The following is a 24,334-nucleotide window of genomic DNA, read 5'->3' as shown; positions in this document are numbered from 1 at the left end:
TATCCTTTCACCTGTAGTGGGCGTTCTAAGGTGCGCCTTATAGGTTTTGCTATTGTTTTGTTAATTAATTTAAATATTTTCAAATATATAAATGCAAACTAATTAAAAAAACACAACGATTAAATGAAAAACGGCAAATACTAAATTGATTAAAAAAAAGTTACACGGGTTAGAAATTAAAAAAAAAAGTTCTACTCTACAAAATTCCCATCTTCCGTCGTAGCTCATCGATCAATCCCTGGAGGTATCCGGCTCTGAACGGATCCGTACACTTCATGAGGGCGTTGTGCGTGTCCAACAACGTCCGCGCCATCGAGGCCGTTGCCAACTCCGAGTAGGCAAGTGCCGCCGGGGTCGGGGTAGGGGTCGGGATCGGCGATGGGGAGGCGGCTTGCGAGGAGGATGTCGCTTTCGCCTTCGCCTTGTTCTTCGCAGCCTTGACGCCTATGGGACGCCGGGAGGACATCGGTGTGCTGGAACTCTATTCCCCCGTGTACGTCAGGTTAAGGTTCACCGGACAAGTTCCGCTTTCGCTGCTCGTGTAACCACCAGCGTCGGTGGTCTTCGTCCTCTTCGTCGCACCGTTGTGCAGAATCCCGCCTTGGAACTTCTGCTTGTCTCTCAAGAGCGCCCAGATGCTGAAATGCTTGAAGTTGCCGTACAGGGACTGGTACGACAACATCGCTCTATCGCGCACATCGCTCAAGCTCTCGCCGCTTCCCTGCTCCCTCGAGCACTTCTCATACTCCGCCGCGAACAGGTTGACTTGCTTCTTCACCTGATCCCAGCGTCGTGTAACCACCAGGTTGACTTGCTTTCTTCTTCACCTCGTACTCTGCCGGGAACATGTTGACTTTCGCTGCTCGTGTAACCACCAGCGTCGATGGTCTTCGTCCTCTTCGTCGCACCGTTGTGCAGAATCCCGCCTTGGAACTTCTGCTTGTCCCTCAAGAGCGCCCAGATGCTGAAATGCTTGAAGTCGCCGTACAGGGACTGGTACGACAACAACGCTCTATCGCGCACATCGCTCAAGCTCTCGCCGCTTCCCTGCTCCCTCGAGCACTTCTCGTACTCCGCTGCGAACATGTTGAATTGCTTTTTCACCTGATCCCAGTGCTTGCGGAGCTGCTCCCTATGGCGCTTATACGCGGTCGGCGGCTTCGCCTCATTGTAGCGCTCGGCGATGCGCTCCCAGTACGCGAGCTGCTTTTGGTTGTTCGCAAATATCGGATCCTCCGATATATCCACCCAACACCTCGCCAAGACGAGAGTTTCATTTGGTTGGCAGTTCGTACGTCCAGGGGCGTACTCTTCATTTGTTGCCGGAGGTGTCAACTTGTACACCCTATACTTGGTTCGCTTCTTTCTGGCGGGGGCGGGGGCCGGCGGCGCGTCGGCGCGAGGGGAAGGGGCGGCAGGGCGAGTTGGAGACGGCTCCATGTCAGAGAGACCGTACGAATCCGTACTGAAATAGGGATCGTACTGCGTGTTGGGGTCGAACGACCGATATTCGTCAGGTTGTGTACCCGACCAACGTGCACCGACTCCAAACATCTGGCTTTTGGGACTTGAGTATTCACCGGAATCCATTTTATAGCGTAAGTTTTTTTTTAAAGGAGGATCGACGGTGGTTCCCCACCTACCCTCCGAAGTGACTCGGACCTCGGCCTAACGGTCGGAGGTGAAGCGTCTTACCAAGCTGCGCTTCGTTGTCAAGGTGGGACCCAATGGGTCCACCAGCCCCGCAGGAACGGGTCCAGGATTTTTCACCTCCCCCAGCTCCTGGGTCCAGGCACGGGTACAGGCTTAATCACCTCCCGAAGCTCTGGAGTCAGGCCAGTGAATCCGCTAGGCCCTAGGGAAATTAATCCCCAAGATGCGCCTCCGAGGGGTCGAACACGCGACCTCCATTTTATATCGTAAGTTGAGAGTGGAAAACTGAATCAAAAGGTTACAAATGAAATGTGGGGTAGGGGTATTTATATAAACACTATTTTTGAATTTAAAAAATAAAAAAATAATAAAAAATGCGTTGCATCGTCCGCGTCACCCACAGTGGGCGGCCGATGGCGCAGACGATGCCCTATCGTCCGCGCTTTATCCGCGGACTAAGCTTAGGGCGAGGACGACGTATCGTCCATCGTCCGCGCACCCACAGTGGAGATGATAGCGCGCACAAGGCATCGCTGAGATGCCCTAAAAAGTGAAATATTTTGAAGTACTCAGATGATATACAGCACATTGGCCAATCAAATTTAGAGAGAGAATATTACATCACGGTTTTGTCCGTTTTAAATATTTCACGAGTTGTAATAGTATTATAAATTTAATTCGAAAATACTATATTGAAGTGTACAATTGATACTCAACACGTTGACCAATCAGATTTTCTCCATTATAGAACCTCCACGTTGCTATTTCATTTTATTGATATTGTCTTCTACTCTTCTTGTTCATTTAATTTGCATATAACAAGACAATCATAAAAACATATTGATACGAGCCTTATTTAGTTTAGATATATTAGGGTAGTTTAGAAATATTAGGGATTCACCATATCCTATCATATATCCTAGTATTATAAATAGGCTTAGATTTGTATTATTGGAAATCATCTCGTTCAATAATAAGAATATTGCTTGGCCTATTTTCGTTGCTTCACTATCAAGAAAACCCAGAAGCTGCGCTGCCCGACGAGTAGAACTCGCGCACAGCCCCTTCGGGATTCCGCCGACCCTGTGCTAAGGGCGCCGGACGTTTGTCGATCGGAGTTATCGACGTTAGGAGCAAGAGGCTCTTAACAACTGGTGCTTTCATTGAGAGCTGACCCTCCTACCATCTCGAACCGAAGCGACACCGCTGCCCGACGGAAAACATTCCGCGCACAGCAACGCCTCGATCTGTCATCATGACACACAATCACCATCACCATTTCGTTCACAAGCATACACAGCCGCTGCCCGATTTAGAGTTTCACTATCGCAAGGCGTTGCCACGCGGGTTTAACAGCTTTCAACCGCCCCCCAAACGGGTTCCAGCAGCCTGGAAGGCCGAGGGAGGAGAGCCTTCGCAATTCGGCCACCCACAGCAGCCGCTCGACCAGCCGTACAGGTACAGCTTCTCGACGATTCCTAGAACAGCAGAGACCGCACACGACCAAGAGATTCATGCCAAGCTGGATCATATCCTGGCTGTTTTTGATAAGTGGGAGAACAAGTGGGATGCCACGGATCGTCGTATCGGAAGATCATATGCTCCGCCACGACCTGAGCCAGTTTCCGACCGGGGAGAACATCGAAGTACAAGACAACCATGGCGAGACCCATCGCCGCTCCCGCTCGCAGAGGGACCAACTCCTCCACGACATCCTAACGCGAGGTATCGGGGGCGCTTTCACGACCCACCCCATCCGCGAACCATTGCTAACAATTGGGATCAAGGGGGGTGGGACGATCGCATAGACCACCGTCAGCGACAGGGTTTTGAGGAGTATCCGAGACGACACCAACATCTTCATAATGGCCGCGCCAAGCAGCCTACATACCGATCACTGCAGCCCGAGCCCGATCTTGATCAGCCCAATGTTTCGGCACCACTCCGAAAGATGACGTATCATCCATCGAGAAATACCATGGTCCCTTTTGTGCCGTTGGGTTTACCCCCCAACATCTCATCGGCTCCACCACGACAACGCACCATCGAGTACACCAATCGCAGGTCGGATTTCCAATCACCACAACGCTCGAGCATGACGAGCCACTGCCATTCAGTAGCGCCACCGCCCTCTACAACTGCTGTCCTATCTTCGAATCTTCCCCAACCAGCCCCGTCTTGCAGCCCTGACGACGACGCTGGAAAAGAGGGTGGATTGTTAGATGAACCTCCTCCACCCATCGTGATCTCTTCGCCGTGCAGCCCCTATATCATGGGTGAGGACGAATCACCGTTAGATGACGAAGAAGAGGGTGATTCCATGGGGGAAGTAAAGAAGGTTGTCGTTGCTCGAGTGACATCCCAAGAGGTTATTGAGAATGGTTTGGGTGAAATTGGAGATTTGCGTGATAGTGATGTTGCAATAATGATTCATCGACCTACGTTGCTTGCCATCGACGCACGGATGATCCCGCCGCGAAATTACACGACTTGTTTGGGAATTCATGGATGTGTTGACAAGCTCCACGTATTAGCGCTGAATTTTGACGACTGTTTGGATCCTACCTTGATGATTTTTGATGGAAAAGGTGAAGTAACACATCCAACTGTTCGGTGGGTTTTTGATCCAGGCAGAGATACCTCGTCAAAGCTTTTGCGTTCGACACTTTGTTGCTTCGTAGTTTCCACCTTGAGGACAAGGTGGATTTTAACCGGGGGAGAGTTGATACGAGCCTCTTCTATTATATTATTTAGTTTAGATATATTAGGGTAGTTTAGAAATATTAGGGATTCACCATATCCTATCATATATCCTAGTATTATAAATAGGCTTAGATTTGTATTATTGGAAATCATCTCGTTCAATAATAAGAATATTGCTTGGCCTATTTTCGTTGCTTCACTATCAAGAAAACCCAGAAGCTGCGCTGCCCGACGAGTAGAACTCGCGCACAGCCCCTTCGGGATTCCGCCGACCCTGTGCTAAGGGCGCCGGACGTTTGTCGATCGGAGTTATCGACGTTAGGAGCAGGAGGCTCTTAACACATATACTCCATAATTAGGTACAAGTGTGTAGAAGCAACCCAATTTATAAATCAAACAGTAGTACTACATTTCATCTATACATAGTAAATACGGTGTAATGGAAAATATTACGGTGTAATGGAAAATATTACCAGAGTCGACTTTAGCTATATAAGAATAAATAATTAGTTGCACGTATATGAAAGCCAATTGGTTTAGTTAATTAAATATTATGCGAAAGAAACAAATCATACCCGTTTGGTAGGACGGTATTATCAAATTAATTTAATTGGCAATGTAAATTTTTTAATACTTTGTGTAACCTCTAATTTAATTTAATTTAATTTAATTTAATATTTTTGTATAAAGTATATAAAGTTATTTTTATTGGAGTATCCTAGACCACGTACGTAATATGTCCGTTGAGGGGTCAATTTATGTATTTATATTTGTCCGTTGCAATAACACCACTCTTTGTTTTTCAAATTCCACATGTTTGAATATGACTTATTTCTCCCCCAATTTATTACTACTTGAATTTGACACTTTTAGCTCCCTCCTCCTTAGGGTCCTTTTGTTTTTTATAACAAAATAATAATTGTATGATTTATAGATACCTTTGTATTACACTGTTGTATTGTGTGACGGACTTTTATATACTCTTCGATGTTTTTTATAATAAAATCGTTGTTTGGAAATTGTGCAGTCTATCATTCTCGAATTAAATGTTGTGGATTTTATGGCGTGCTATATATACAAAAAACTAATTATATCGTATTAACTACTTACATTAGTTGTGTTGGTTAAAATTGAGTGGAAGTACTTGTTGAATAAGTAGTTACCAATAATCTATATATCATTATAGTATAGGCAAAGAAATTTCTAATATTGTTTTACACCTAAAACGGTACAATGAAGTGAATTCTTGATTATATGAATATTGACCATTCTGCAACCATAAAAATTTTATATGCATATTTTTAAATAATATATCACCACATTGTAAATTTATAATAGTTCAGCCGGCAGAGTCTGAGAGTCAACGAGCCAAACGATGAGGTCGCTTGATTATTAAATTGGCATAAAATATTAAAAAAATTATTTCATTCGTAAAACACTGCAAATAATTTTAGCTCAAAAGTATCTTTTACCAACCCCGATTACAACTAGTATCACAACAACAAAAATATCCTCCAAAATTTATATTCATTCCCAATTATTAGCATGGACACTATTATTTTTTTGTTGTAAAAGTTGCATTATGTAGTTGGTGCTATTGCAAGGAACCTAAGTAGGTATTTAGTACATCGTTCATGATGCTTTAACAATATAAGTCGAGCCAATACTGAATTTTAGAACGACGTCAAACTCAACAAAAATGATTTCTCGTAAACGAAACCTATTTGCAAACGGCATAATACTTTAATTGATATGATCTATATGTACCACACACACATTTTTTTCAAGTTATATAAGAGTATGTATATTGATAGGATAAAATGAAATACTAACAATTCAAAATAACTTACCAAATTTATTGCTATGACAAAAAAATGTTATTTTGCTACTAAGAGAAATAGAAATTAGGTGATGTGAGAATAAGTCCAAATGGCATTAAATAGTAGTACTCCCCACAAGTGTAGTGTGGTGGAATTAGGTTAGGCCCGGCATGATTTATTTCTCTGCATAGTTATATCTATGAATCGGTGCATTATGCTATTCTTAGCCCAGTTCACTACTAATTTGAGCCTAATCCACATTTCACACCATAATTTATTTAAACGAAATTGATATATATGATAAAGATTCAAAATTCAAGAAATTCAAACCTTACTACACTTGTTTTGTAACTTAATACTAATATTCATGATGTCTTTTATAAACAAAAATAGTTGTGCAATAAAGAGTGTTCCCTCTTTTGAGGTTGATAATTAATTAAACTATTCGATTAAAAGATTAATTTTAAAGAATTCCTTTTAGTAATTGCAACATTAAATTTAAAAAATTGTGTGACGTCATAGTGGATTCAAGCTTAACATATTACTTAACTTCAAGAATTAATTAATCACTTTGTAATGTAAATAATAATAATAATAACAACAACAATAATAATAATAATAATAAATAAATAAATTTATTGTATTTTACACGAACTCATACTTCAGATGAGTCGTAACAGTTGTTATTGCAAGAATAGACATTGCAAATGTCAACGATGATTGGAACGAACATTGATGATATGGTTCAAGAGATGACAAGTGGAGCTTAATAGACAAACTTGACTAAACAATCTCATTGCATCTAGTCTCCTTTGGTACAATAATTACTTTGCTTGTACTATGTTAATTTGACAGAGATTTAGGGTTAATATATCTACGTAACATTTGGAAGGTATTCTAAGTAACATCAAATATTAGCTCAACTTTCAATCATATCTTATAACAGTACTTTATATAATATATGTACTAATCATTGTTACAAATTAAATACTCGGGTACTAAATGGTGTGACCTTATAATTTTTTTGGTTTCCCAATGTATCCACTTTATTCACATGGACAAGGATCGAGCCTCTGACTTCATGCTTAAGGGATGAGTTGCTGAATCACCACGCCAACCATGTTGGTTGTGACCTTCTATTTCTAATAGAGAGACGTAAGGATCAAATGCCACCGTTTCTCCCTCTATATTGCGTATATAACATGTTATGCTCCACACTTCGATCTCATGTGTGAATATGGTGTTTAGTTATAGTATTAGAATCAATCATTTTATTTTATATATTTAATTTTATTCTATCCACTTTTAAAACATGTTAATTGTTACTGATTCTATCAAAATTAAAAGTTCAATTATTTATTTTATATTCTAAATGAATAAATGTGTCACTATCTTCTCAAACACTCCTCCAAATATAAGTTTCTTGATATGTCACAAAATAAATCATAAGCTTTGAATAATCTATACATCATTAATGTTGCCAGCCATATTCTGTTTCATTTTGTATTTTTGTATCATGCTATATAACAAATGAGTATGACCACAATACCATCCGTACACTAGATGTGTGTATCATTGGCTAGCCATCACCAATCAAAGAAATTTAATTTTTTTAGCCCTAATAAAATTGTAAAATCGTCATGCAACAGTTCAATAGAGATGGACCGATCCACAAATTCAGGCATTTGCAGTCGACACAATCGACTAATTATTGGCGGAACGGCTACAATTAGCAGGACTAATGTGGGACGTTCCGGCGAGGCTACCATGACACAACCGAATCCGAATCCGAATCCGAATCCAAATCCAAATCCAAATCCGAATCCTAATGCATGTGTGAGTGAGAGAAAGAGAGAAACGCTTTGTAGGGGCCCAGTCCTATTATCGAAAGTAATTAGTTATGAATCTCATTTAAAGTGTGTCTGCTGCATTATTGGTTGTACATTCACACACAAATCATATTGCATAATCCACACGACATGGTACAGAATAAATTTAATAACTTTACATCAAGCCTCAATTGACCACGTCAGTCACTTCTCACAAAATTTTTTTTTACTATTTAATGAAAGTTAGGTATATAACATTATGCAAAATTTTGGGTGTTTCTAGATTTAAAGCAAACGTTGAAATATATTTGGGCTAAGGATTTTATGGATTTCCAAGAAGTGGGCCATATCCAATGGAGTACTATATTTTGGCCCAATATTGTTGGGCCTTATAATATTATTTTATGTCTTATCTTTTTAATAAAAACTTGCATTGTGTGTTACAAATGAATATCTTAAAAATTACCAGTATCTGGTTTTGTACACTGAATTATTATACTATAGTTAGTAAAGAGACAATATATATCTCGATAAAAAAGCTTATGGGCCCGAATTATATCAATATTATATAAAAATCATTATAATACTTATCCTTAAGTCGTATCAAAACTATGCTAGTACTTAATTATCTACTATAACTTTCATCTAAATTGTTATCTCTCATATTTTACATATAAAAACACATAGTATTTAAATCCGAATCGTGTACTACAGTTAACATATAGTTATAGGCTAACAGCATATTAGCATAAATTTATAACCCACTATATACTTTAAAAAATAATTTAATAAATATTACCAAATGATTTTTATTATAAATATGCGGAAGTGGAATTGATAAACAAGATTATTAAGTAATTTGCAAATGAGTTTGTTCACCTAATATATGTGTGTTTTCTCCTTGGGACAATTAGTAAAGCCTAAACTCCATCTAACTAATATTCAATTTTCTTTGTAATTTTTTTCAAAGTCATTCTCAGTTGCCCTAAATTAGGTGGCAGTTATACATATTGAATACTTCTTCCAATTTTGAGGGTTTAGTTGAGATGTATATTACAGATTTGTGTCTTGATGTCAAAATCTCATGTCTCATTCTAACAAATTTGTCTAAATAATCGATACACCAAGTACAATGTCGTATGCTTGTTACTGAACATTTTTTGTTCTGAGAACTTTTCCATGTAAAGATAAAATAAACCAAAATCAGACAGTATTATTGTATTAATTCAGTTGACAAATTTGCCTTTTTTATTTCTAAAAGGTTTTGTTGGATCAGTTGGGAGAAATGTTATTATCGTGCACGTCAACAACTGCATTTCCTAAAACCCACCCCATGAACTTTGCATTTTTTATACTACTATTTTTTTCATAAAGAATATAATAATAAAAGAATTATAAAATGGCTATTTACATGTATGTCCTTCGGTCTTTCGCACATTTGAAATATTCGTCCTTTTGTAAGTGGACTTTTTAAGATTTAATAAATGCATAAGCCTCATGATTTTTTACTAGTTCAAAAAAAAATTATACTACAATTGTTTATTAATACACCAAAACAAATGAAGGTAATTTCCAGGGCTAATTGCAGGAAAACATAAAGTTTGGTCAATTTCGCAACTTTTAAAAATGCAATTTTTTTCTCAATTATCCGATGACAATTTTTTTGGAATGCTACGTGTTTTAATTTGACGTGACACAAATGTGCAAAAAATTATAGACATTTCTAACTATGTGTATAATGAAATCGTTTAACTGGGCGGACGTTTTGTTAACATACTACTAGTATTCCACATTTACTTAATTTCTCCAAGTCTAAAATTAATCAAAAAATTGATTAAAATTACGTATTTTCAGCAATTTGCCATAATTTATATTACTAGCAAATAGTATGAGATAAAACTGATACATATCCATGATCCATCTCAAATTCTTTCAAATTTATAAAATACATAAAATAAATACTAGTAGTAATTATCTTCTTCGATATATGCATTAAAATGCATTAAAAGGGGCAAATTCGACATCAGACACCAGGTTTGAGATTTAATTACATAAATGGAGTAATTAAAATAGAATCAGTCAAGAGAGAAAATAAATTTAAAGACACGTGCACACAAGAATGTCGTGGCTACAAATATAGGCTGAACTACTCAACACAACTCAAACTGAAAAACTGCCCTCTCTCTCAAAATTCTTCAATAATTTAATTCCGATGAATACCTCCGCCGCCGCCACCGGCATAGATTCCTTCTACAAGCCGCTGCCGCCGCTCTACTTGGCTTTCATGACCCTCTGGCTTCTCTCCGCCGCTTCTTGGACCTTCAACACCTACATTAACCGCCGCTTTCAGGTGCTTTTCCGATCAGATTTTCTGTCTCGTAGATGCTACATCCGATGAAATTTAATAATCGCGTATCATCGTAGATAGTAGATACGTGTTTTGGCTACTAGTGGTTATGGTTTGATCATCTAACCATGATTTTTTTTTATTAAAGTCATGTTTTTAATTTTTCTAACAAGTATTTGAATTAATTTTATTTATAATTCTTGGAATGTTTTGATCATGCTTATATGCAACGTTTGTATTATTTTTTAAAATTAAATTTGTACATGTTGCTGTTTTCTGGAACAGCCAAATAAATTACAATGGATGCTAGCCTCTGTTCCCTGGATTAAATCGTTGCAACTTGGATTATCTTTCCTCTTTTGGTAAGCTTTTTATTGATTAATTTCACATTATTATTATTACTATAATAATTATAGTCCCAATTTGCATAATCTTTTTATAACAAGAAGACTTCAAACAATGTGGTTAATATTTTTTAAAAATTTTACTTCATAAAATTACAATTTTACCTCTGGGTAAAGTACAAAAGGCCTTTTCACCCAATGGATCGGCACACCTTAAAATTATGTTCTGAATCTGACACCGACTAAAATCCTAATGGCAGGTACACATGTTTTTACACAAATGTGTGCTCATTGTGGATGTCCTTTGGTGTATATATAATGGGAGTGCTTTTCCAAACCTCAGCCTTCATGTCCTTCTTCCTCATCTCCCACGGCTACTGCATCACCTGCCACCGCCTCTCCCTCTCCGAGAGGCGAACCCTGGTCGCCCTCGGCACTGTCTTCTACTTGACTCTCATTGGCTATAGAGGCTATGTACCTTACTTCTCTGTGAGTCTTGCAATGTCAGACATTGATAGTTTTCAAACTAGTTCAAATTTGTTGTTGAGTTTTGTCTTATTGTTGTTGTTGCTGTGTAGGTGCTCTTGTTGTTTAACTACTTGGTCGTGTTCTACGTCATATTCAGCCATGTCGCGCAGAACATAAGCGTCCTGCGCGACCAGCTCAGCTTCATAGACCACGAGGAGGTCCAGGCAATGTACGATGCTGTCTACACAAAGTACACAATGTTCAAGTATGAAAGAAGCTTTCTTGATTTAGGACCTAATTTTGGAGAGAATCTATGTTGAAAAGTTGTGTAACTTTTGTTCAGGAAATTTCAAGGTGCAATGCATGTTGTGGCTGTAGCAGAATTTGCGGTATTTTTTTGAGTTCCTAAACTTATTTTTGTGACAATTATGCATATATTTTTTTGTGATTATGGTGCATTATATTATGGTTTTGCAGATGTTTATTAGTTTGGACAATTCTTTGGAGACTTATTGGATTAGGTTGCTGGTCAGAGAGTGGGCGCAGTTATTCATCTTCTTGTACATAGGGTAACTACTTTTTCATAATTTGGAATGTTCGTGATTATATGTATCATTTTAGTAAATAGGCTTCACATTTCACTAATTCATTCCAGTGGAACACTCCCACTCACATTCTACAATAAAGCGAATACTCTGTCCATCAACTAGTAGTGGACAATACGAGTTTTATGTAAAATTGGTAATGTATGAGTGAAAAAACAATTGGAGATTGATAGTTGAAGGTGAATAAATAGGAAATAGAGGAAGAGTGTTGGGCCAAGTTATCAAAAATGAATTATGACTAATTTTTGTGGATAGACTATTATGGAAAAATATGACAATTGTTTTGTGGACAAGGGAGTATGTAAAAGTGATACTCATATTGACGTGTGCCGATTTCAATTGAGACGATTAATAGTGGACGTGATATATATGTAATTTTAAGGGTTTCTTTATGCAGATGGATATTTAGGTCTCAACAATTGGTACCTCGTTTCTCAGTGATGCCCATTTTGAGGTCAAAAGTAGAGACAGTAATACCTCCAATTTACAGAATTGTGAGTCTTGATTATATAAGCTTTTGGTTTATTTTAGTCATGCATAGGAAAAAGAGAAGTAACAAAATATGGTTTAAATATGCGCAGGAAATGGATGCAGAGACGTTTAAAGAATTCAGATGTCACGAATGGCAAATTGGAGTGGTAAGTAAATGTGAAACAAATTGATTAAGGTTTGATTTTGATGAATTTGGTGTTTTTTTTTCTGATTTTTTTTAATGTGATGTGCAGCCTAGTGTGGCATGTAAGAGAAGTATCAATATGAAGGATTCTTCAGTTTTAGTAGTGATTCAGCATCCGCATTTACCTAATCCTAAACCCGGGATGTGAATCCACGACTACCGTTGGATCTTTTTGACAAATGAGATGACCAATTCTTGATTAACTAACCCTAACATATGATGTATATAACATTTCACGTTTTTTGTATTTCTATTTTATTTTCACCCTAAAAAAAGTATGTCTTGAGATTCTATTTACATTTTTTTTGAGATATTGGATTTGTTTATCTCCATGATTATCGGGCACAAAAGTTGGACTAATTTTTATCTGAAGTTCAAATTGTGATCCCATTAAGAATTATCCAATGCAAATTAATTTTATTATTTTTGCGATTTAGGAAAGCTTTTTCCTATTTCTTTTTATCTTAACCTTCGAAATTGAAGATCAACAATAGTTCTCAATTGAAATCCACCTTATGAATTTATTGAGAAAATATCAAACTAAGATGACAGTCAAACTTTGGGTGCCTCCTACCTGAGCTATCCTATTAATAAGTAAAATAAAAAATTCATATTATCAGTTTTATTTTCAAATCTATTTATAGCACAAACTCAATTCTTCAAAACTTTCCTAATTTCATTGTTATATCACTATCAAAAATCGCCATAATTCAACAACATAATAATTTTTCCTAAAGACCAGCCTAAAACGTCCCCATCCGCAGAATATTTTGAAGAGAGAGACGTGGAACAATGTCATTACGAGAAATTATTAAATTTACATTGTCAAATTACAATTTTAACTTATATAGCTATTTACAATTTGTCAATAAAATGTGAAAAGGAATTAATAATGGGTGCTAAGACAGCAGCAAAATTTAGTGCAAGAGTTAAAATTGAAAACGATGGTTGTTGATCGACTCTAACTTGACTGCAGTCCTGGCGGGAGAACATTACTAATTTACTATGACTTTTGTTCTTCATCTGCTTCCTTTCCTCCATATCATTTTTTTTTCAAATAAAAATAATTTCTTGCTGTGATTTGATAAAGGGCCACTAACCCCCTCTGCTTTCTTCCCCCTTTCTGCATTTCCATGGCATTCTCCTATTCCCTTCGATCCTCCACCTTCTTCAATCTGTAAGATCCCCCTCTCTCTCTCACACACACACACACACACACATTGAAAATGATTATGTGTATATATTTAGTACTAAGTCAAGATTTGGCAATGGAGATCGGTTGACTATGCTGTGTCAAGATTGTTTCTTTTCCTAATCCTATGCTATTAATAGAAATCAAGAATTGTAGAAGATTGATTTAGGATTTGTTTGAATTTTTAGGTTAACAATTTTGATTGAACATTTATGCTTATGTGATCCTTGATTTTTGGAAGGGTTGTTTTTCAGTTGCTTTAGGAATCTTGTGGGGGATTGATTGATGTGTAAAGTTCATTCCTTTTTCCCCATTTGAATGCTGCAGAAAAGCTGCTTTTTTTGGAGGATAGGTTAAATCTCAAGTTTAATTCACATTTTGCATCAAAGATTAGTGTGAAGAATGGTTCTTCACAGCCTTTTTGTCGAAATGGATTCCCCCCGGGGCAGTATCCCCGGTGGCATCCCCGTGTGGCTCTAGTTTCGAGGATGATTTATCCGTGCTCGAGTCTCAGGGTAGCCAAGTGGAGTTTAACCGCGTTGAGTATCTTGTTCGGGTGTTGCATGAATCTGCTAGAAGCTTTTCCCTTGCAATGCAGAGTCTTGAAGTGGCTGGAACCGGTCCACCGCTTGCAATGGCGTGGATGTGCACGCCTGGCATAAACACCTTGCTTATCAGGTGTCGTCTCTAGTAACATTATTCGCCTTTCGATCTGTGGAAGTGGGAAGTAGTTGGATTAGATTGATTTTATAGCTTGCTTATCCAGGCTGCAGCTTATGCATTGCTGAAAGCAGCTATGGAAGTCGAACCGTTTCTCTCTCCCAATCGCTCCAACAATTCCCCGGTGAATGAGATGTAAGTCGAGGAGGAGTTTTCGTTTGCCTATCCATTTATCACTATATGCACCTTATTTTGTATGGATGACTAACAAAATCAGTTTCTTTTATGTTTGTCAGCCTGCTCGAGTATAGATTTACTTCAAGGGCGTACAGAGAGTCAGTTAGACGTGAGGGATCCAAAATTGGTAAAATGGTTCCGAGTGGTGGAACTGCTGCGCATTGCTGGATGCTTTATGCCTTTGTTCAAGAAATGGTCAGCAGAATACGCGGGAAGGTTGCAACAGAGTTCTTAAAAACTGATCTGCTGTGAATAGTCAAGGATAAAATCTGATACGCGAATTACTCAGTGGTATTGCAGGAACGATCATGGCTATCACGTGCTGTGCCACTATTGGAAAGCTTGGTTCTGGCCGGATTTCGTGCTCCTCGTTGTCAAGCTCAATCGACCAAACGCTGGTAGAGCTTATGACCATGGCAAGCGATCTCGTGTCTCTTGAGAAATTGCACAGCTTGGCAACTGAGGCTGGATTCGAGGAGGATTTCCTGTCTCATTTCGGAAGTAGAGTCCTCCCGAGTAAGAGTAGTGTAGACATAGAATTTTGGATTGGGTTGGTTCATAGAAAACTTTCTGCAGCACTCGAAAGAGAGAGTGTTATCGAGCGAAGACACGATCTTTCTAACAAGGTATTCCCCTGTTCCCGGCCAAGTACCCTTACAACTGAATTGCTTTCGATCAAGAATCGTTGTTACATTGGAAGAGATGGATAAAATGACATCTTTGTTTAAGTTTATTGATGGGGTGCGTACTAAACAAGCCCAACAGCAATGACGGCCCGTCAGCCTAAAGCCTAAGAAAGAGTATCAGTTCGGCATGACTAAAGAGTATCAGTCCGGCATGACTAAAGAGTTCAGTTCGGCACAACCAAAGAGCTCGGCCCCAGCCTACAGCTCGGTGTAAGCCAACCAATCAAACTCTGCTCTCAGGTCGGCATCAAGCTCTACTCTCAGATCGGCAACCAAAGCAGTTCGGTCTCAATATTCGACCGAACAAGGAGTTAGTGGACCCATACAGGATTTCCACAACTTCCAACACACCCACTACCTCGTGGTGTCAGCTCAGGCCACGATCGTAGGCCATGACCTACGCTACATGCAGGACCTCCACGACCTCCACGACATCCACAACCATCATTAGTGGTGATGCAAGCCACGATCTTAGTTCAATGTATAAATAGAACTTAGATCAGATAGAAAAGGGTTAAGCTCTCTAGAGATAAAACACCATATAGCAAGTTTGTATTTGTAAGCTGTAGAAAACAGATCAAGCAATACAACTCTGCCCTCTTTTCTTCCCGTGGACGTAGATTTACTTCAGTAAATCGAACCACGTAAATTCTTTGTGTCGTGATCTGTATTTTCCTGCATTCACTAACATCAGAAATTCGCGGATTCATCACTGGCGCCGTCTGTGGGAACCAGAGAACCAAATTTGTGATAAAGCGAATTTTTGACCATTTTTTCCACCAAAAAAAATGCATACCAGATCGCAGAGTACCCGTATTCCTGCCCGTGAGAACCAGGAGGAAGCCAATCCATCCCATAGGTCTGGAAAACAGCCTAGGGATAAATCCACCACCAGTTCTCATGGCGGAGGAACAAGCCGCTCCAAAAATCGTCCCACTGAGTCTTCCCAGCAGCCCGATTTGAACGAGGCTGTCAAGCTGTTTTTGGCTGAAAAGCAGGAGGAATTCTTAACCTTCCTGCAAAAAAGCCAAAAGCAGCCGGAGACGAAAACGGCGGATTCTCCCTCTCCCTCCATACGAGACAGTCACTACCGCAGTAGTGTCATGTCTTCCAGGAGAAAGAATCCTCGGTACCGGAATCACAGGAGAACTCCATCTCCTCCATACCGAAGAAATGTCGGGTTCGCCACGTACGGAGCATTGAGGACTCCGTTCTCGGACGATATTACCCGAACTCCCCTACCACAGAACTACCGAACTCCGTCGATAACCTATGACGGACTCGTGGATCCTCATGATTTCTTGGGCCGCTATCAATATAACATGGCGAACCAGGGTCTCAACGAGGTCCACATGTGCAAGCTGTTTCCCGAGCTGCTCATCGGGAACGCAAGAAGGTGGTTCGATAGCCTCCCCCAAAGAAGCATTAGATCTTACCGAGATCTAATGGATGCCTTCCACAGGAGGTTCTTTCAGAAAGCGGAAGCCCGAATCACTTCGGCTCAGCTGCTTTCTATACGTCAAGGTCGCGACGAAAAGATCAGCGACTTTATGACGAGATTCCACAAGGAATGCCTACAAGTAGATGATCTCAATGATCTACTTGTCATTTCGGCATTCCAAAATGGAATCCTGCCCGGAGCTCTCTACAGAAAGCTCGTGGAATGCAGTCCGCAAACAGCTCAAGAGATGTGGGACATTGCGGACCAGTTTTCTCGTGCCGATGAGGCAGACCGTCGAAAACGGTCTTTAGACAGCTCATCTAGAGAAGACAAAAAGAAGCCCGGTCATAGCGATCAGAGGCATCCTCGCCGAACACCTTCCCCACTAAAGGAGGGATAGCGGTCATCCGAGGTGATCAAAAAAGAGCAAGAGTTTGCAGATTGCGCTTAAAAAAGTGCCGAGCAATCAGCTCGGCACCATCAAGCATAGCAATCACAGCAGCCGGAGTCAGAGACAGGCGAAATGACCGAAGTCACTCCAGAGCCGAACTCGATGGCGTACGGCACTGAAGCCGAGATTCCGGTTGAGATCGGCGTACCCAGTCCCCGAACTCAATTTCTCAGCAGAACTGAATGAGGACGGACTGAGAGCCGAGCTAGATCTTGCCGAAGAAAGAAGAGAATTGGCATGCATAAAAGCAGCCAAGTACAAGGAGCAAGTAGCCCGGTATTACAACCAAAGGGTGAAGAAGCTGCAATTTCAAGTGGGAGATCTCGTCTTGAGAAACAACGAAGTAAGCCGAGCAGAAAAGCTGGGCGAACTCGAACCCACATGGGAAGGTCCATATCGGGTGTCAGAAGTCCTCGGCAAAGGGTCTTACAAATCGACTCACGTGTCAGGAGCACAAGTACCCCGAACATGGTACGTTTCCAACCTCAAAAAGTTCCATTTGTAAGAGACAGTCCGGTCAGTCAGTCTTGTGTCCTGTTCGGTCAATGTGCTTTCTTTGGTTTGCTTGGTCTTTGTTCGTCTCTGTGCGTTTTGTCTGTGCGTTTTGTCTGTCTATGTGCGTGTCGTCTCTTACAAATGTTACTGAGGAATCTTGTTCTTCGAAGGCTGATCCCCTTCTTAGAACATATACAAGCCAACGATTGTGAGTCAAAGCTTCTAAAGAGGATACAAGACCACAATTCAGCTTAACAAGCAGTCCGTCTGAAACGAGCTGCAACAAGCCCACGATTGTGAGTCAAAGCTTCTGAAGAGGATACAAGACCACAATTCAGCTTAAACAAGCAGTTCGTCTGAAACGAACTGCAATAAGCCAACGATTGTGAAGTCCAAGCTTCTAAGGAAGATACAAGACCACAATTCGGCTTAAGAAATAAGCACTTCGTCTGAAACGAACTGCAATAAGGGAAAGTCCGATCCACGCGATAAACCTCGCCGAATTAGGACGACCAAGTTCGGTCAAAGAAGTTTACCTCATAAGACCGAGGACGACCATGTCTAGTCAAAGAGGTTTACTGCATAAGACCACTTCGGTTAACTGGGAAAGTCCGATCCACGCGATAAAACTCGCCGAATTAGGACAAGGGAAAGTTCGATCCCGGCGACAAAAATCGCCAAATTAGAACACAAACCAAGTCCGGTCAAAGATGTTTATTTCATCAGACCAAAGACGAGTCCGGTCAAAGATGTTTATTTCATCAGACCAAAGACGAGTCCGGTCAAAGATGTTTATTTCATCAGACCAAAGACGAGTCCGGTCAAAGATGTTTATTTCATCAGACCAAAGACGAGTCCGGTCAAAGATGTTTATTTCATCAGACCAAAGACGAGTCCGGTCAAAGATGTTTATTTCATCAGACCAAAGACGAGTCCGGTCAAAGATGTTTATTTCATCAGACCAAAGACGAGTCCGGTCAAAGATGTTTATTTCATCAGACCAAAGACGAGTCCGGTCAAAGATGTTTATTTCATCAGACCAAAGACGAGTCCGGTCAAAGATGTTTATTTCATCAGACCAAAGACGAGTCCGGTCAAAGATGTTTATTTCATCAGACCAAAGACGAGTCCGGTCAAAGATGTTTATTTCATCAGACCAAAGACGAGTCCGGTCAAAGATGTTTATTTCATCAGACCAAAGACGAGTCCGGTCAAAGATGTTTATTTCATCAGACCAAAGACGAGTCCGGTCAAAGATGTTTATTTCATCAGACCAAAGACGAGTCCGGTCAAAGATGTTTATTTCATCAGACCAAAGACGAGTCCGGTCAAAGATGTTTATTTCATCAGACCAAAGACGAGTCCGGTCAAAGATGTTTATTTCATCAGACCAAAGACGAGTCCGGTCAAAGATGTTTATTTCATCAGACCAAAGACGAGTCCGGTCAAAGATGTTTATTTCATCAGACCAAAGACGAGTCCGGTCAAAGATGTTTATTTCATCAGACCAAAGACGAGTCCGGTCAAAGATGTTTATTTCATCAGACCAAAGACGAGTCCGGTCAAAGATGTTTATTTCATCAGACCAAAGACGAGTCCGGTCAAAGATGTTTATTTCATCAGACCAAAGACGAGTCCGGTCAAAGATGTTTATTTCATCAGACCAAAGACGAGTCCGGTCAAAGATGTTTATTTCATCAGACCAAAGACAAGTCCGGTCAAAGAAGTTTACTTCATAAGACCGAGGACAAGTACGATGAAATTTTTTCGCTAAGCAGTAAATACACAGTGTTAGAAGCGAAAACAAAATTTCATTTTCAAATCTTGTTCGGCACACAACTCCGCTACCCTACAAGATGGCGTTACGCTATTACAAAGGACTATTCTACTGTCCAGGGTTGCTAAAGTTGAGCCATCTATTCACAAAATCCTCGTGAAGCTGAGTTCGGGCGTTCCAGGCAGCTGCAGAATAAGCAGGTCGACGAGATGCTCTAATCGACCTGCCACCTCTTCTCTGAGCCCGGGAAGCCCTAGCACCTCGGCGGCGAAGAGTCTCTTCACGAAGCATTTGTTGATCTTGCTCACTCATAATCACAGCTCCTCTACGAACTTCAGCCTGTTCTCGTCTTGACGTTTCCGGCTGTTCCAGAGTTCGTTGCTGACTTGGAGTACGGTTTTGAGCAAGTGAATCAAGGGTTTGAGCTGGAGTATGAACATCTGTTGGCGGGAAATGCCTAAGGAATCTCTCGATTGGAGGACGCCGGGAAAGAACGATGTCGTACCGAGAAGCCCAGCGCCGCAATGATTTCACAACTTGTTGGCAAGCCGAGCTCTCCAGCGCATTGTTCCTCCGGAGTACATGATATTCCTCTCACAGTTCGTCAACTCGTTCCTGAACTTCTGAGATGGTCATTCCCCCGCGCCTGCTGATGAAATCCTCATACGCAGTCCTCTCAGCCACGGCAGTGTTCAGCTCGGCCTCCAGATCTTTCTTTTCGGACTCTAAGTCCCTATTATCGGCCTCCAGCTTCATTGAACGAGCCAAGAGTTCGTCATTCTTCATCTGGTCAGCTATAGCTCTTTTCTCAGCTTCGTCTAAAGCCGAAGAGTATAGCCGCTTCCAGTGAAGTACCTCCAGCTCCTTGAGAGTCAAGAATACAAAGCAGCTACGTCAGTTCGGCATTTCAGCTTACCGAGCAGGTAGTAAACCACAACAGGAGTAAGAGAGTACGAAAGGCTATACGAAGACACAAGAGCAGAAAGAAGAATTTTTTCATTCATAAGAAAAAATTTTTTCTATACAAGGAGGGCTTCAAGGCCATTTTACATAAAGGAAGAAACTAAACTAAGAGAAGGGAGACGAAATCATACTTCGCTAGCTTCGTCTCCGCCTTCTCGGTGAGGTTCAGCTTCCTTCTCCTTATCTGCTTCAGCTTCAGCCTCTGCCTCCTTGCTCTCCCCAGCCTGCTCGGCGCCACCGTAGCCGATCTGCTGCGCCTCCTGATCGGCCTGCTTATCACCGACCTCCTGCTCCAGCGGCTCGGCCTCACCCTCTCCGTTGTAAGTCGAAGCGGGTGAAACGGGTCCCACGGAGGCAAAGATAGCCTCCAGGTTCTCGTCCCGATCAGCTCGACAACTCCGGACTCGGTCTGCAGAAAGCAGGACCGAGGATGAAGCGAGCTCCTCAAGGAGCGGCAGATTCTGAAGCCGAGCTGCTATCTCTCGGCTGTACAGAGGCAGCACGACGTCGGCCCCCTGCTCGCCCTTATCGGTAATTAGCCTTACCAGACTACCGACAAAGGCCGAGAACTGGCCGCTCAAAAAGAGTTTCTCCGTGTAAACACGGAGACCCTCCCCCTGGGCAACCACGGCGGCAGCATCCCTCCGTTTCGTCTGCTCTCGCTGGATGACGAGCTGGTTTTTGGCAAACTGAGCTTCATCCTGGGCCGAAATCCTAGCAGCTCTGGCTTTCTCAAAGTTTGCCTCAGCCTGCTCGGCCCGGTGACAAGCAGCCGCCAATTTCCTCTGCATCTCAGCATAGTCGTTGGACGCTTTGGAGAGTTCGACGGCGACGAGCTTGGAGAGCATATCGTTCCTCTGAAAATGGATAAGCAAAAAAGTCAACAGAGGGCACCAAAAATACAGGACAGAAGCCAAGCCAAAGAATCAAGAAGACAATTCACCTCGGCGAAGTCCGTGGGCCATAAAAATGGCTCACAGATATGCTCCGAAGGAGGCGCCAAGACCACGTCTTTCTCTGGCGCTCTCGGGGGCTTCTGGGTCTTCCCCTTCCTACTTGCCGAAGTCGACTCCGGCTTCTTTGGACCCGAAGAGGTCTTTTGCCTCTTCGGATTCTTCTCGGCATCAGGCGCCGAGCTGGTAGCCTTCTCTTTCTCCGGCTCCTTAAGCTCGGAGGATTTGCGGCTAACCTTATTCAGCATGAACACTGCCAAAAAGCAAGAAAACAAGGTTAGTTTTCTTCGTTAAAGCAGTAGAGCATAAAGATAAAGAGAAATCCTCACCCCCGGCCTCTTCGTCCGAAGACGAGATGTCGAACACGACGTCGCCCTTGACGAGCTCAGACTCCGTGTATTGTTTCCTAACTATGGGAATCTTATTGAGCTCGCCATCGAGCTCGTCCAACGGTTCAGGCCGAGGATGACGGATAACGGACTTCGGCCCTCTCCAGGGAAAACTAGGAGCCGCGGTCCTATTATAAAAAAAGAAGCGATTTTGCCATTTCGGCCATTTGGTTTTACAAAAGGCCCTAAAAGGCTGTAAAGGGACCAAGTAAAACCAAGATCCCTTCCTCTTAAACTGGAAAAAATTAAGGATTGCCCTCAGAGACAGATCCTTATCTAGCCTACGCAGTTCGGCAGCAAAAGCCGATAAGTGCCTCCAAGAGTTCGGAGTCACCTGACCTAAAGGGAGTTGAAAAAAATCTAGCAGCTCTACAAAGGCAGGGGGAAAAGGGAAACGAAGCCCGCATTCTAAGCAGGCCTCGTACACGGTGGCGTAACCCTCCGGCGGGGAGTCAGCCCTATGATCACCGTCAGGTACCACCGCCTTCCCCCCAGGAAAAAAGTATTTTTCGGGTAGGGATATCACAGTATCCTTACTCAAAATACTATGGAAATACTCTACGGTCTTCTCCCCGGACTCTTTCCGGCCAGAAGACCCCTTACCGCCTCTCCTACCGCTACCCGACTCCGAAGAAGAAGAAGACATTTTTCTTACTTTTTGAAGGTGAAGAAAGTCTGAAGAGATTCTTGAAAGCGGAGAGAAATTTTTTCGCTAAAAAGAGAGAGTGCAGAAGAAGCAGTCGCAAAAGTGCTTCAATGATGAAGAAAGGAGGTATTTATCAGATCCGGCGAAGATTTCAAAATCGTCGCACCGTTTCGAATCCCACCTTTTCAGGATTCAACGGCCGGATTTTACTGTCGCATTTAATGCAGTCACGTGCAAGGCACGTCCCCTGACATCAGCCTCCCCCTTGCCTTTATCCAGAATGCCGAAGTGACTCACTTCGCCGAAGTGATTCACTTCGCCCTTCGGGGGGGGTAGTGATGGGGTGCGTACTAAACAAGCCCAACAGCAATGACGGCCCGTCAGCCTAAAGCCCAAGAAAGAGTATCAGTTCGGCATGACTAAAGAGTATCAGTCCGGCATGACTAAAGAGTTCAGTTCGGCACAACCAAAGAGCTCGGCCCCAGCCTACAGCTCGGTGTAAGCCAACCAATCAAACTCTGCTCTCAGGTCGGCATCAAGCTCTACTCTCAGATCGGCAACCAAAGCAGTTCGGTCTCAATATTCGACCGAACAAGGAGTTAGTGGACCCATACAGGATTTCCACAACTTCCAACACACCCACTACCTCGTGGTGTCAGCTCAGGCCACGATCGTAGGCCATGACCTACGCTACATGCAGGACCTCCACGACCTCCACGACATCCACAACCATCATTAGTGGTGATGCAAGCCACGATCTTAGTTCAATGTATAAATAGAACTTAGATCAGATAGAAAAGGGTTAAGCTCTCTAGAGATAAAACACCATATAGCAAGTTTGTATTTGTAAGCTGTAGAAAACAGATCAAGCAATACAACTCTGCCCTCTTTTCTTCCCGTGGACGTAGATTTACTTCAGTAAATCGAACCACGTAAATTCTTTGTGTCGTGATCTGTATTTTCCTGCATTCACTAACATCAGAAATTCGCGGATTCATCATTTATCATAAATTGTTTTCAAATTATAGAAATTTTGCTCTAAATAGTAAGGCTTTCTTGATAGGTTGAAGAGAAAACTTTGGCTACTCTAGCACTATTTTCGTATCTAGGAAGAGAATCTCGGTTGTTCTTGTCGCGGCACAATATCGAGGATACCGATGAACAAGTTAAAGATTTTATAAGGTTATATAGTTCATCTCTATATGTTCGTCTCGTTTTTGATCAAATACACTGAAGTAGAGAATTTTTACTTTCGCAGTTACTTGGAGTGCGGTGTCCTCGCTATATATCTAGAATTCTCGGCACTGTCGGTCTATCAGCTACTGATGGAGGCAGGGACGGAACTAGAAATCCAAATAAGCCCGTGCTGAAATTTTAAAAATAAAATATATATTTAAAGCAGTATTTAAAAAAATCTTACCTTTCCTACTTGTTTTTATAAATTTATAAAATGATAAAAACACAAATAAATAATGAATTTCAAATGCAAAAATATTTTTATATGCGATAATATTCATTCAAATTATGAAGTTTAGTACTCCATCTGTCCCGTGTTACTTGCAATTTTGTATTTTGACTCATACCAAACTACTTACACTATTATATTTTAAGTAAGAATTAGAGTATTTAATTAATATATTTATGTTAGTTAAGTGTTAATTTATTTAGTGATCACTCATTATATTTAAAATATACTAATTTGTGACCATGGTGTGATGGTGGGGTTTTGAGACCGCCGGCCAAGCCCCCGCTGGAGCGGTGGCTTGGCACACGCTAGGTCCGCCCCTGGATGGAGGTGAGTTCTTCATGCACTGGTTTCAAGCCATGGTGTAAATCAGGGCTCAGATTTACTTGTTTGACAGGTGATCATCGATGAGATTAGGTGGCTCGACTTATTTGCTTCCTACGACTCTCAGTTTTTCCAAGAAGGGAGGAGATCGAAGAGCCACCCGATTCAGGCAGAAAAGGAAATGTTCTTATATACAGTTTTCACCATATG

The 24,334-nt window shown here is 41.4% G+C and overlaps 2 protein-coding genes across 5 annotated transcripts; both read left to right on the top strand.

Annotated features, from left to right (window-relative positions):
- The first annotated feature begins 10,186 nt into the window (after positions 1–10,186).
- On the top strand, positions 10,187–12,780 carry LOC121800180. The gene is made up of 9 exons (XM_042199768.1): positions 10,187–10,355; positions 10,638–10,714; positions 10,957–11,185; positions 11,275–11,429; positions 11,508–11,553; positions 11,642–11,733; positions 12,167–12,263; positions 12,351–12,407; positions 12,495–12,780. Exons 1-9 carry the CDS (start codon positions 10,218–10,220, stop codon positions 12,591–12,593), a joined length of 990 nt encoding a protein of 329 aa, XP_042055702.1. The 5' UTR covers positions 10,187–10,217; the 3' UTR covers positions 12,594–12,780.
- A 699-nt stretch (positions 12,781–13,479) lies between these two features.
- Positions 13,480–24,326, top strand: LOC121797840. Of its 4 annotated transcripts, XR_006049976.1 has the most exons (8): positions 13,480–13,622; positions 13,965–14,315; positions 14,404–14,492; positions 14,594–14,750; positions 14,835–15,160; positions 23,399–23,517; positions 23,594–24,130; positions 24,198–24,326. XR_006049976.1 is itself a non-coding variant. In XM_042196584.1 (7 exons), the coding sequence occupies exons 3-7, from the start codon at positions 14,486–14,488 to the stop codon at positions 23,703–23,705; spliced, it is 732 nt and encodes a 243-aa protein (XP_042052518.1). In that variant the 5' UTR covers positions 13,480–13,622; positions 13,965–14,315; positions 14,404–14,485; the 3' UTR covers positions 23,706–23,949. The 4 variants fall into 4 exon arrangements, 3 of the variants coding, with proteins under 3 accessions (XP_042052518.1, XP_042052520.1, XP_042052519.1); XM_042196584.1 differs by lacking the exon at positions 24,198–24,326 and having other exon boundaries at positions 14,824–15,160; positions 23,594–23,949; XM_042196586.1 differs by lacking the exon at positions 24,198–24,326 and having other exon boundaries at positions 13,522–13,622; positions 14,236–14,315; positions 14,824–15,160; positions 23,594–23,949.
- The last annotated feature ends 8 nt before the right edge of the window (positions 24,327–24,334 follow it).

The sequence above is a fragment of the Salvia splendens genome, chromosome 4 (assembly GCF_004379255.2).
Source record: "Salvia splendens isolate huo1 chromosome 4, SspV2, whole genome shotgun sequence".
NCBI classification, from domain to species: Eukaryota; Viridiplantae; Streptophyta; class Magnoliopsida; order Lamiales; family Lamiaceae; genus Salvia; species Salvia splendens.
The sequence above is the reverse complement of the archived record's forward strand: the minus strand, read 5'-3'. Positions and strand labels throughout refer to the sequence as shown.